This window comes from Fonticula alba (assembly GCF_000388065.1).
Source record: "Fonticula alba strain ATCC 38817 unplaced genomic scaffold supercont2.2, whole genome shotgun sequence".
Taxonomy (NCBI): domain Eukaryota; order Rotosphaerida; family Fonticulaceae; genus Fonticula; species Fonticula alba.
In genome coordinates, this window is record NW_009242972.1 from 444,861 (window position 1) to 456,177 (window position 11,317).

General features: G+C 65.5%; 2 protein-coding genes across 2 annotated transcripts in view; both read right to left on the reverse strand.

The window, feature by feature from the left end:
- Nucleotides 1-228, reverse strand: part of H696_01123 (hypothetical protein) — a 5,016-nt gene extending 4,788 nt beyond the window's left edge. The window contains exon 1 of the mRNA XM_009495003.1: nt 65-228. The gene's annotated coding sequence lies outside the window, so the exon portion shown is untranslated. The remainder of the gene's footprint in view (nt 1-64) is intronic.
- A 2,352-nt stretch (nt 229-2,580) lies between these two features.
- Nucleotides 2,581-11,317, reverse strand: part of H696_01124 (hypothetical protein) — a 9,843-nt gene continuing 1,106 nt past the window's right edge. The window contains exons 4-15 of the mRNA XM_009495004.1: nt 11,129-11,207; nt 10,439-10,937; nt 10,169-10,372; nt 9,795-10,032; nt 9,405-9,631; nt 6,303-9,232; nt 5,241-6,120; nt 4,728-5,053; nt 4,191-4,571; nt 3,927-4,043; nt 3,475-3,774; nt 2,581-3,307 (exon numbers count right to left, since the gene is read on the reverse strand). Of these exons, the coding sequence (XP_009493279.1) occupies nt 2,744-3,307; nt 3,475-3,774; nt 3,927-4,043; nt 4,191-4,571; nt 4,728-5,053; nt 5,241-6,120; nt 6,303-9,232; nt 9,405-9,631; nt 9,795-10,032; nt 10,169-10,372; nt 10,439-10,937; nt 11,129-11,207 (6,745 nt within the window). The 3' untranslated portion in view covers nt 2,581-2,743. The remainder of the gene's footprint in view (nt 3,308-3,474; nt 3,775-3,926; nt 4,044-4,190; nt 4,572-4,727; nt 5,054-5,240; nt 6,121-6,302; nt 9,233-9,404; nt 9,632-9,794; nt 10,033-10,168; nt 10,373-10,438; nt 10,938-11,128; nt 11,208-11,317) is intronic.

Here is an 11,317-nt window from a genome sequence, read left to right on the forward strand (position 1 = left end):
GGGGAGAGATGGACGGGGTGAGAAAGCAGCGGCAAGGAAAGACCGAAGGAAGTGCCGGACATACCGGAGGCGAGGGGAAGGCGATCCCCCTTACTCTGTGATGGGAGAGCGGAGTGGAGCGCGACGATGGGGCGGGAATCGGGAGAGGGGGGGAAGTGAAGTCAAAAGGGCGCGCGTGTGTGTGCGGTCCTTGGCGGCAATCCCGCGTTGATGTGCGAGAGATGGGGGGACAGAGGGAGGGGGGGGGGGACGACGGGGGAGAGTGCTTCCAGGTGGCGATGGCGAGAGGCCCAAGGGAGGCAGCCGAAAAAAGGCGCGACCATGCACCGGGCGGGGGAGGTGCGGCGCGAAAAAAGCCGCTGGGCCCAATGTCGGGAAGGACACCCACCCAGTCGACTTGCTCCTGGTCTCTCGCCGCTCCCGGCGCTTTGCCTGTTTCTCTCTCGTGTGAAGAGCGGGACGGTCGATCACCGGAAGGAGGCGCAGCCTGATACGCCACTTGGGCCGTCGGTCAAATCAACTTGGCCCCGCCCGAGCCCTTTCTCCCAGTTCCCCTTTTCGCCGTTTGGTGCGCCTACGGCCCGAGAGGTCACCCAGCGTCAACCAGCGGATGTGCATGATTCGTTTTTTCCTTTGCACGGATCGCGCTGCGATCGGTGAGCCTGGCAGGGGCGAGGGCCGGCCGGTCCGACCGCGCGTGCATCGGACGCCAGCGTGTGAGAGCAGAGCGAACACCGGGTTGCTGATCGGCCTTAGTCTGGCGGCCGCTTCTCGCCACGGCCCGTGGGGGCGGGGGGGGGGGGGGGGCGGGTGGACTTGGATCGATCGGCCACCATCGAACGCACGCCTAAACTCTCCTTCACCTTCTGGTTATGGACGCCGGCGCACGTTCCGTTGCGCTGATCGACACCCGGAGGAGGAGCGGGAAGAACGATCGGGGGCCGGGCTGGGTGGGGCCGGGCCAGGCCTGCAGGGGGGAGGGGGGGGGGGGTCACCCGATCGCACGCACCTCTCCCGGTGGCCGAAAAAGGGATTCCTTGACCTCTCTCAAAAGGGGGATATCACTGAGGGATTTTCAACCCCCCCCCCCCCCCGGTTCGGGGTGCAGGGAAGCGCGTACACACGCGCCCGCGCGCGCGGGCCGGGGGCTCCCGCATTTTCATCAGCAGCATGCTGGACCAACAGAAGCGTCTCCCTTCAGAGGCCAATGCGGTCGCAGTCAGGGCTCCAGCATGCGAGGGTATGCGATTGCCCCCCCCGGACGCGGCCGCGTCTTTTCTCTCCTCGGCGCTGTGGCGCGCAAGAGCGGACCCTCTTGACTTGCTCCCCCGGCGCCTCCCCGGCGCCTTTTGGGGGCGCAGGGCGCCCAGGCGGAGAGAACAAGAGAACCAGGCAGAGAGCGGGGTAAAACGGACCGGCGAAGCCGACCACCAGAACTCTTGGCGCGTTTACCCCAGCCAAGGGCCTCTCGGCTGCGAGGACTCCCGTCGATCTGGATCCCGGTCGAGGGTGTCCCCCCGCCCCCCTGCACACACAAAAAAGGTCGGCCGCTCGGGCCCTGGGTCCATGGGTCTCGGGCAGGCCCGACGCGTGGAGCGGTCAGCAATTATTCCGGCGTTCGAAAGAGTCGAGATGCTAGTCAAGCCTTGCGGCTCCCTGAGCCCTTTTAAAGGCGTGTGTACCTTCACACTCACATTCACACATACACATATGCATGGAGCGCATGCACACACACACACACACACACACACACACACGAGGACCCAGATCACTCTGCTGGATAGCCCGCCCTGTGTGCCCATGCCCCTCCGGCCCCCTTCCCCTCCCTCCGCCCCCCATCCCGCGTGGTCTGCCCCATCCAGGACAGGCATAGGGTATTTCATGCCCGTCGCTCGGAGCCCTGCACGCGCGTCTTCTCCCGCCTGCATGGAGGATCCCGGTCGAAAGCCAAGACAACCAGGCGGCTCCCGCGCCCCGCCCCCCCCCCCCAGGTCCACGGCGCTCCGACCCACCTACGTTCTAGAGTCAGGTCGGATGTCTCCGAATTCAAGCGCCCCACCCTCCCCCCTCCGCCGGGTGAATACCACAACACTCATCAGAATGAGAGTCTGACCCCCTCTCGCAGGTACCACCAGCAGTTGCACTTGCGAGTCATAGAACTTCCGATGCCCTGGCGCTTGCCCCCCCCCCTCCCCCCCCCTCTCCCCTCCCGCCGCCTTGTCCTCCCCACGACAGCGAGGGCCGCCGCCCAGCCGTTTGACCGTCCGCCCGGCACGCCGATTGCCCGAGGGCAGGCATGTTCTCAACCCTCCTCTCGGGAGTAGGGGTACAGTCCCCTGGCATTATGTGTGCTTATGGGGCGCCCAGGGTCTCAGGGTACCCCGGGCAGAAACAGCATTGTGCGTGTCACATGAGACCGTACATGAATTCAAAACGCAATTACATGGGCGATCGTCAATCTGGTGGATCTTGATGAAAATCACCCAGCACGGGGCCCGGCGCTCCGGAAGATTTCCCCCCCTCTCCCTCGCCAATAATCGTGAGACTGTGCGCGGGCGTGTGTGTGTGTGTGTGTGTGCGTGTGTGTGTGTGGCGCATACGCGCGGAGGATCATGCATTGTCAAGGGTTGACATGGAAGGGAAAAAGAACAAGGAGAGAACCAGGACATGCCCCGGGCGTGGAGGGAGAAGGGTCTCCCTTCTAGTTGCCCGTCTCCCTGTGGTGCGCCGCGCCGTCGCCTGCTCACTTGCCAGCCGGAGCCGGGGTGGCAGACACAGGCGCCGGCGGCACGGGAGCCGCCACAATGGCAGCGCCCGGAGCCGAGCCGATCATGGCGGCCGGGGCCCCTCCACTGCTGCCCCCTCCCGGAGGAGCAGGGAATTGGCCGTGGAAAAGAGCCAGCTTTGGGAATGGCGATTGGACTAGCGCATTGACGACTTCCAGCAGGCTCGAGCGAACCGGCTGCTGGGAGGAGCTCGAGGCACGCTGGGCGCGAAGATGCGCCTGCACGGTTTCCACCTGCTGCCAGAGCGGGCCCTGCCGCATGGCCACCTGGATGTATTGCTGACGGAACTCATGGGTCATCTCGAACAACTCATGGGCCATCTGCTGGGGCGTCAGCTCCGGAACCCTGGCCGCCAGGGAGGCGATCAGCTCCTGGGGCATCAGCGGCATGGCCGGCTGTGTGCAATTGCAGGCCAGGGACACCTGCACGCTGTTGTCGACACAATTCCATTGAAGCGGCACCAGGCACCCGTCGGTTGGCGGAGCACCGCTGCCCTTGGGAGCCTTCTGGTAGAAGAAAAGCTGTCGGCACCCAGGAGCAGGGAGGGCAAAGGGGGCAAAGCGCGTCAACACGTGGAGAGCAAGGAAGTGCAGATGGAAAGGCAAGCAAGGGGCGCAAGGTGCAACACGCCAAGTTCCAAGCGCATGTGTGTGCACCCCCCCCCCCCCCCCCCCGCCCGAGCACGTACCACCAAGTTCAGCGTTTGGCTCTTTCGGTCGAAGGCCATGGTCACCTCGTTGGGATTGGGAACCTGGCTGTCGCCAAAGGCAGCAGCCCGGTCGGCCGGGAATCCGGTCTGCACGCGTTGCTGGGTGTATCGCTCGTAGGTTTGGGTGACGGCCGTCATGAATGCCGCCGGCCGGGACTGGAGGCGTTCCCGGAACTGGGCAAGGATGTTCTGCACCGCCACCAAGGGAGTGCGGTTGGCCCCGAAGGCCGACAGATCGGGAACCGACAAGAGAAGCTCAAAGCCGTTGGGAGTGTCCGACTGACAGTAGAGTGTCAGCTGAGAATGCCTGCCACGCCCCGGGGAGGAAGAGGGAAAGGCAGAGGAAGAAGGGCCAGGAGGGGTGCCTCCGCCGGACATAGGTCCGCGTAAACACGGCCAAGCGAAGCATGTCAGCAGATTGTCAAGCGTACCTTGGCCGATGTTTCCTCCAAGAGGAGAAGCGAGTGCAGCTCATTCAAAATGTGCCCAGGCAGGGAGAGGGCCACACTCAAGGAGTACAGAGAGGGCGGAGTGGTTGCTTGGGCGGACTGTGGTGGCCACCGAGGCCGAGGAGCAAGAGACAAGGATGGTCAGCAGGCGCATAGCAAGCGGCTGTTCGGGGGAGGAATGGAGAGGGGGGGGGAGGTGGGCGAGCGGGGGGGAAAAAAAAAGAGACAAAGAAGGCACACGCGAACCTTGCGAGCTAGGCTCCGCATGAGCGTCGCGATGTTATTCGACACGAAGTTCCCCCCCGGCTCGATGGACGTCAGGCGAATGCCATAGTCCTCCATGACGAAGGCCGCGCCAGAGGGCAACGAGTCGAAGGGACTGAACAGTGCCCCGGCCGGGATGGCCGTGGCTGATGCCCCGCCGGAATCCGGCACCCGAGCCAGCAAGCGGAATCGGGCTCCCGGCGGGTGGTGCAGCAACAGCTCTTGCTGGGCCTGCCCCGGCTTTGGGATGGTCAATGCCAGGGTGGCCGATGTCACGGCGGATCCCGCGCCCGGGGGCCTCTCCGGGTCGTGGCTCTCGCGCAGCCGAACGGATCCATCGATGGAATTAAAGTCCATCTTGGTCTGGAAAGGAACAAAAGCATCCGCCGCCGCCCCACCATCACCAGGAGACAATGCATCGTGGAGCCACAGCAGGAAGAAGGGAACATGGTCGATGTTAGTGGCGCAATCCAGGCAGGAAAGCCCCCCCCCCCTTCACCCTGACCGGTCAAAACGCACGCCATCCAGGAGGATGGAGATGTCCTCGAGGGAGTAGAAGCGCTGGACGCCCCAGTTTGTGAAAGAAAGCAGCCTCTTCAGCAAGTCGAAGAGGGAATCCCCGTCACCACGACCGGCGGACGGCGGCGGTGAGGAGTGTGAAAAGATGTTCCGTGGAAGGTATTCGGCCGGGACCATCTCCAAGTCGGCATTGGCACCATGCTTCACGGCGCCGGCCGCCAGTCGGGGATCGGACGTGGACAAGTCCGAAGCCATGAAATCCGGTCGCAGGCGGATCTGCAGGGGAGCTGACAGATGCTGTAGAACCTGGTGACTGAGAGTGTCCTCTGTTGTGGGTTTTTTTTTCGGCCCCAGCGGGAGGGACAGCGAAAGGATAGCGGCATGTCAAGATCGGAGCAGGAGGGACCCGGCGAGAGGGAAGTGAAATGAAGGGCCAGGCAGCCCCCATGGAGCGTGTGCATATGCCGGAAGCATGGGTCCTTGTGGTGGACACGCCGGGGGACATGCGCGTACCGTAGGGAATCGAGTTTTGTGTCACATTCGGCGATGGCCGGGGCGTTTGCAGGATGGTCCGCAGGCCCGGCAGTGACCGGAAAAGGCCGACATCGGTGGTGGTCGACCGGAGGACGGACTTGATCCGCTCGCCGGACAAGAACGACGGAAGGGGCTGCCGCTGTTTGCTGGACGAGATGAAGCGCCGGTTCATGCGCGACCCCGGCGACTGACCGGGGATACCCTGGACCAGCACCAGCGCCGGCTTTAGCTCTTGCGAGTCGAAGTACGGATCCCACACAGATGGCCCGAATGCATTGAGCATGGACGGGCTGACCGAGGCCACGGCATCGTGCAGGCGCACGGTCACCCGGCCGCCAAGAGCATCCAAAGCCGGGGCCCCGGGCTGACGCAGGCGGTTCAGCAATTCCCCACTTGCAGCCGAGCCAAGCGGTCCATTGTAAAAGCCCCCCTCAACCAGGATGTCCAAATCCAGGCGAATGTGCGGGCCAAGCCAAAGTCGCACATGCAGTGGCGACGGGGCTCGGGCCTCGAAGCGGAAATACATCCCATGCGTGACGCTGGTCCGCAGGACGAGCGCCGCATGAGCCAGCGGCAGGGCACGGGCCCCAGGACTCCCGGCCAGCGGGGGAACCGTCGCGGTGGCCGGATCGAAGCTCAGAGCCCCCGGCGCTCGCAGAGGGAAGGATGGATGCGCCGGAGCCGAGGACAAAACCCGAGCAAAGGCGCCGGACCCGGTCGCCGCACCCACCCACGTGGCATACCCCGCGGCCGATGTCGGCACAAGACCTCCCTGCAAAGAGTCACCAAGCTGAGCGAAGGCCACCGCCTGCTCCAGCCGGCCGAGGGCCGCATATACAGGCTCAACAGTGCAAGCAATCTTCACCGGGAGCGGCGGCGGGGGCGGGGGCGGGGGCGGGGGAGGGGGAGGGGGAGGGTAACCGAGTGAGCATGTGGACATACGAAAGGAGGTTGCCTCTCCCGTGCCCGGGAGCAGGGGAGAGGAAGGGAAGGGATATCCGAGAGATGTTGCGGCGGGGAGCCGTCGTTTCGAGGACATACCTCGATGACATTCGCCAAAGGGGTGGCCAGGGCACCACTCGCCGCGCCCGAAGCCATGGCATCAGCAAGGGACTTCCGCGAAAAGGCCAGAATTGGCTCCAGCAATGGAAGCACCATGTCCAGGTAATGGCCATCTGAGGAGGACGAGGAGGAGGAACCCGGGAGCGGATCCGGGTCTCCGACCGTACGCGGACGCTTGGCCGCCGAGGGAGAGCCATCCACGAGCCGGCGCTTGCCTGGTACGCCGACATCCTCCCCGAGGGTCGGCGCGACAGCCAGGCGGAAGCGCACCTCGGTTTCAGTGACTTCCGGCACAAGAGTCAGCACCGTGGCCACCAGGGGCACCGAATCGAGGCTCGGACTTGGCGGAGCCCGGACTCGGGGCACGCTCACCGAGAGGACTGGTCCGGCGAAGCGGACAGCGGCCCAGGAACGGCGGACCCGCCGTCCATGAGGGGTCCCCTCGGCGCAGTCCCACTGATCCGGGAAGGAGAGCTGCCCGCCGGTCAGCACCGGCAGGCGGCGCAGCCACCGGGGGAACCCAGGCCCGGAGGTGGTCGGATCGGCCACCACCTTGAGGTCAGATGATGCAGGCACCACGGCATCGACATCCATCTCAGCCAGGGCCAGGCCACACACAAGCGCCGCCATGCAGAGCGATGACCGATATGCTTCGAAGAAGGCCACCAGCCCCTCGGCATCCTCCACCGCCACAGGGGGGAAGCGCAGATACGGCTGCTCAAAGCCGGCCGTCACCAATGTGGGAGCGATGGCATGCGGCTCGACGACGGTGGAAAGCAACCGCTGCAACTGCCGACGCGACTGGTCGGTCCACAAGCGTGGATGCACCAAAGCCGCCCCGGCCACGAGGCTGATTCGCCCACACCCGGCCAGGCCGCCCGCGCGGCCGGTCGACTGCACATGCACCTCCAGGGGTCCAATCAGGCCGGCCTGGGCAATGAGCCCCGAGGCCCGGTCCTGGAGCTCCTCGATGTGGCCTGCCTCGCGGCCGGGCGACTGCTGCCGGACCAGGCGCTGGATCATGACGCGCACCTCCGGCGGGTAGCACAGCAGGGCCATCCCTCCCACCAAGTCGCCCAGCTGACCAAGCAGCCCATGAAAGCGGAAGACCCCGGCCGCGTGGTGGTCTTGCTCCGACAGGTGGAAGGTCTCGCGCGTGGAGGGCCCCGGCTCGGGGCCATCCTTCACCCCGGCAAGCAGGGTCCCGGCCGGCAAGCTCGGGACCACGGTCGAAGAGACTGTCGTCGCCACGACCGGGGCTCGCGAGGCGGTGACCGCACCAGTGGCATCCGGAGGACCGGGACTCCGGCCTACCCGCGCGTAGATCCCCTCATGGCCGGCATCGAGCCAATCAGCCAGAGCCCGGGGAATGGAGCGCACACCGCGCGCGACCGCGGCTGCCGTCAGGGCATCCCGGCCAATCAGGCAGCAGGCCGCCCGTGCCCAGAGGGAGAATCGCCGGCGAAGAGCCTGATCCGGGGCCGATGCATGGGTGGCTTCGCCAGCCGAGTGGTCCACCAATCCCTGGGCCAGCAGCTGGACGGTCTGCTGCACGCGCAGCACCCCAGCACCCGGACCATTGGCAATGACCCGGAGCAGAAAGGCCCGCTCAGTCGGCCGGTCAATGTGATGCACCGCGAGCCAGTACTCCGGATACCGGCGGAAGCGCAAGAACAGCTGATCCCCCACCGGGTCCAATTCCTCCGGCAGCGGGACCTCCACCTGAGGCAGCAAATGCGCCACACTCTCAAGGCCCAGCTCGGTGGTAATGTGATCCACATAGTCGCGCAGCGTTCGCCGGCGGAGGCTCATCAGCTGGGCGACCACCGCACTGGCCCAGGCATCGCGCTCTGGTCCGGCGCGGCTCATCATCGTCGAGAAGGGCACCTTCGACAGGACCACCCCCGGCCCTTGGGGGGTGATTCCAGGACCGGCGACAGCCCGCCCGGATGTGCCAGCCGCCTGCGACTCGGGTCCGGGGCCTGCCGGTCCAGGAGCCAGGCCCCCGGCATTGGCGCCGGCTCCGGTGGCCAGGACCTTGTCACCATTGAGGGCCGCCTCGACTTGGGCCACATCGCGCAGGAGACGCCGGCGCTCGGAGCCAGCCAGCACCAGGGTCACACGGCCGGTGGTCGGCTCCACCGAGATGTCCAGAGTCCGGTGCTCGTAGAGATGCACATGGAGCGACACCCGCCGGCCGGGACCCGACACCTCCATGCCATTGGCCTCGCTGCGGGAGCCAGCAGCCTGGTTGCCGGCAAGCCCGGAGGCCACGCGATCCTCGCAAACAATGACATCCTTCCGATCAAAGGCCAGGCCGGCATGCTCACGCAGCCGACCACCAAGCGGGTTGATCAGCATTTGCCGCAGGGCATGGATCAGCCCGACGCACTGGTCTCCAACCACGCGCCGCAACACACGCTCCATGCTCAGCTGGCCATTGGTCGGGGACAGGTCGAACTCCGGCCCGGAGAGGGTGCGCACGCGAGACAAAGAGGCAGGCCCGGCACCGGCGGAGGGTCCCACACCAGAACCGCCAAGTCCCCCGGGTCCATGGCGTCGTGCTGCGCGCAGCACACGCTCCACCGCCTCGGCGGAATCGGCATTCGATGTGTGGCGAGGACCGCCGCGCAAGGGGGCCACGCCCTCCCGCTCGTGATCGGCCTCGCTTTCCCCGTCATCGCTGCAGTCGCTCAGACCATCGTCGTCGCTGTTCTCTTCACCGTCACCTTCATCCTCATCACCATCGCTGGCGGTTGTCCAGCCGGGCCCGACCTCGTTGCTGGAGGTGACCCCGGCCAGGGGCTTGGCCCCGGGCGCGGGAGTCATGTTGCCACGGTCGCCGGGCGGCGCCTGTGTGACATGCTCCAGCACCAAGCGGATGCTGTGGTTCGACAGGGCAGCCACATCTGTCGAGAGGAGGGAGGAGGGGGGAGGGAGGAGGGGGAGGGAGGAGGGGGAGATGACAAGTGTGTGCGTGCGCGCGCGCGCGCGCGCGTGTGTGTGTGTGTGTGAGTCGTACAGAGGGGGCGAGGCGAGGAATAGGCCGGTGATCAGCAATCCAAAGCAGTCTTCAAGTACCAAGGACTTCCATTGACAGAGGCGAGGCGCCCGCCCCGGCGAGGGTCCCATCGCTCGGGCTGGCAGCCCCCGCCGGGGGGCAATAGGCTGTCGAAAGGGCAAGCTGGAGGGGCTTCGGCTGGTCGATGCGAATGATGAGCGTATGGTGGCAGGAGGCTCCGCGCGCGCTGGCTTGCCCGCTGTGACTTCCTCGCATGGGCAGCAGGCCATCACCAGCCTTGCGCTCACTGAGACAGGCAGGGGAGGAGGGTTAAAGGGGCGAAGATGATGTGGCCAGTGCGACAGAGGGAGAGACAGAGACAGGGAGGGGAGAGAGAGAGAGAGAGAGGCAGGAAAACCCCAGCAGAGGAGGCGACAGAGCCCAGCCAAGGTGGTGAAGGACACACGCACACCCAATAGCGAATGCCAAGGCGCTTGACCGATGACCCGCCAAGCGGTCCGGCCCGGCCGGCATCCAGGGCCCGGGCCGACGTCGGCTCCAGAGCTCGCTTGGGCCCGGCTGGGCCGCTGTCCCCCGAGGGGAAGGCCGAGTCCCCATCCAGGTCCAGGTCAATGCGCCACCCTTGCGCAGCCAGGCCGTATGCCTGGAAGCGCAGGATCCGGATGTACATGATCATGCAGAGCAGGGCTAGGCGGTGAACCACCCGAAGCGGGTCCACGTGTCAGTGAGAAAGAAGGACCGGCCGGCCCACGCAGCAAATGGACAGGAAAAGGGCAGACCGAGAGCAGCGAGAGACAGGAGGGAGGAAGGAATGCCGACGCACTGAGCTCGTGATAAATGACGGCGATCGAAGCCCGGAAGTGGGCCGGAGTCACCGACAGCGATGCATCGATGAGATGCGCGTAATTCAGCTCATTCAGTTCCGGGATCGGAACCTCCGACGGTAGGCGGTTATTCCCCAGCAGGCGAATCCGCGCGGTGAAGTACTTGGCCAGGTTTTGGCACTGATTCGGGGGGAGCAAATGCACTGGAAAGGGGGATCAGCAGCGAAGCCAGGAGGAGATGAGGCCACCGGGAGGGAGCACGAACGAACCTTGCCGTGCGGGAGGGAATGCCTTGGTGCCCTTGGTCGTGGCACCCGATGCGGTGTGGCCTACGCTGCCGGTGGTGCTGGCCCCGGCACCGGCAGAGAGCCCATCACGCGAGCCCGACTGGCCGGGGGTCTTGCGTTTGGCGGTCGCGGATCGGCCGTCGGCCGCGGCCTCGACATCCATGGTGAACCACAGCCGATCGATGCGCCACGGCAGGGATGAATGGACAGGGTCCAGGCTGAGCTTCATCCGGAAGAGGCCTGGTGCTTCGAAGGTGGCCGATCCACGGCGCATGCTGACAAATTGCAGCCCCGGTGGGAGGATGGACTCGGCCAGGCGCCGGCGGAGAACCACCGTCACTGTGGCATTCACCAGTAGCAAGCGTTCCCGTGTTAGGGACTGGGCCAAGTCCTCCTGGAAAGTGGGAACTGACATGATCGGAAGCAGGACATTCGATCCCAGGGAGGGGGCCAGCACCGATGGGGAGCCGACGAAGTTTTCCTGCGACAATTTGCGGGTCAGTCGGAGGGACATATGCTTGTTGGGGGGTTTTCCAAGTAGCGAGGGGGGAAAACGAAGGGAAGAGAGAGAGAGAGGGAGGGAGGGAGGGGGAGCAAATGCAAGGAGGAGCAAACACCGCCGGGCCGATGGTGATGGATGCCCGGAGGCCAAAAGAGGGAGATGAAGCGTACCCGCACGAAAGCCGGGAACGTGGGATGCCCCGAGCCAGCCAACACATCTACGGCCGTCTCCACGTCATAGTGTGGCACGCTGAGTTGCCAGGTGGCGAATGGGGAGCAAAGAGAGCGACGCTCAGTTGTCAGGAGGACGGCAACAGACGGGAGGGAAACAGGCACCATGAAGGAGGAGGAGGGGGGGGG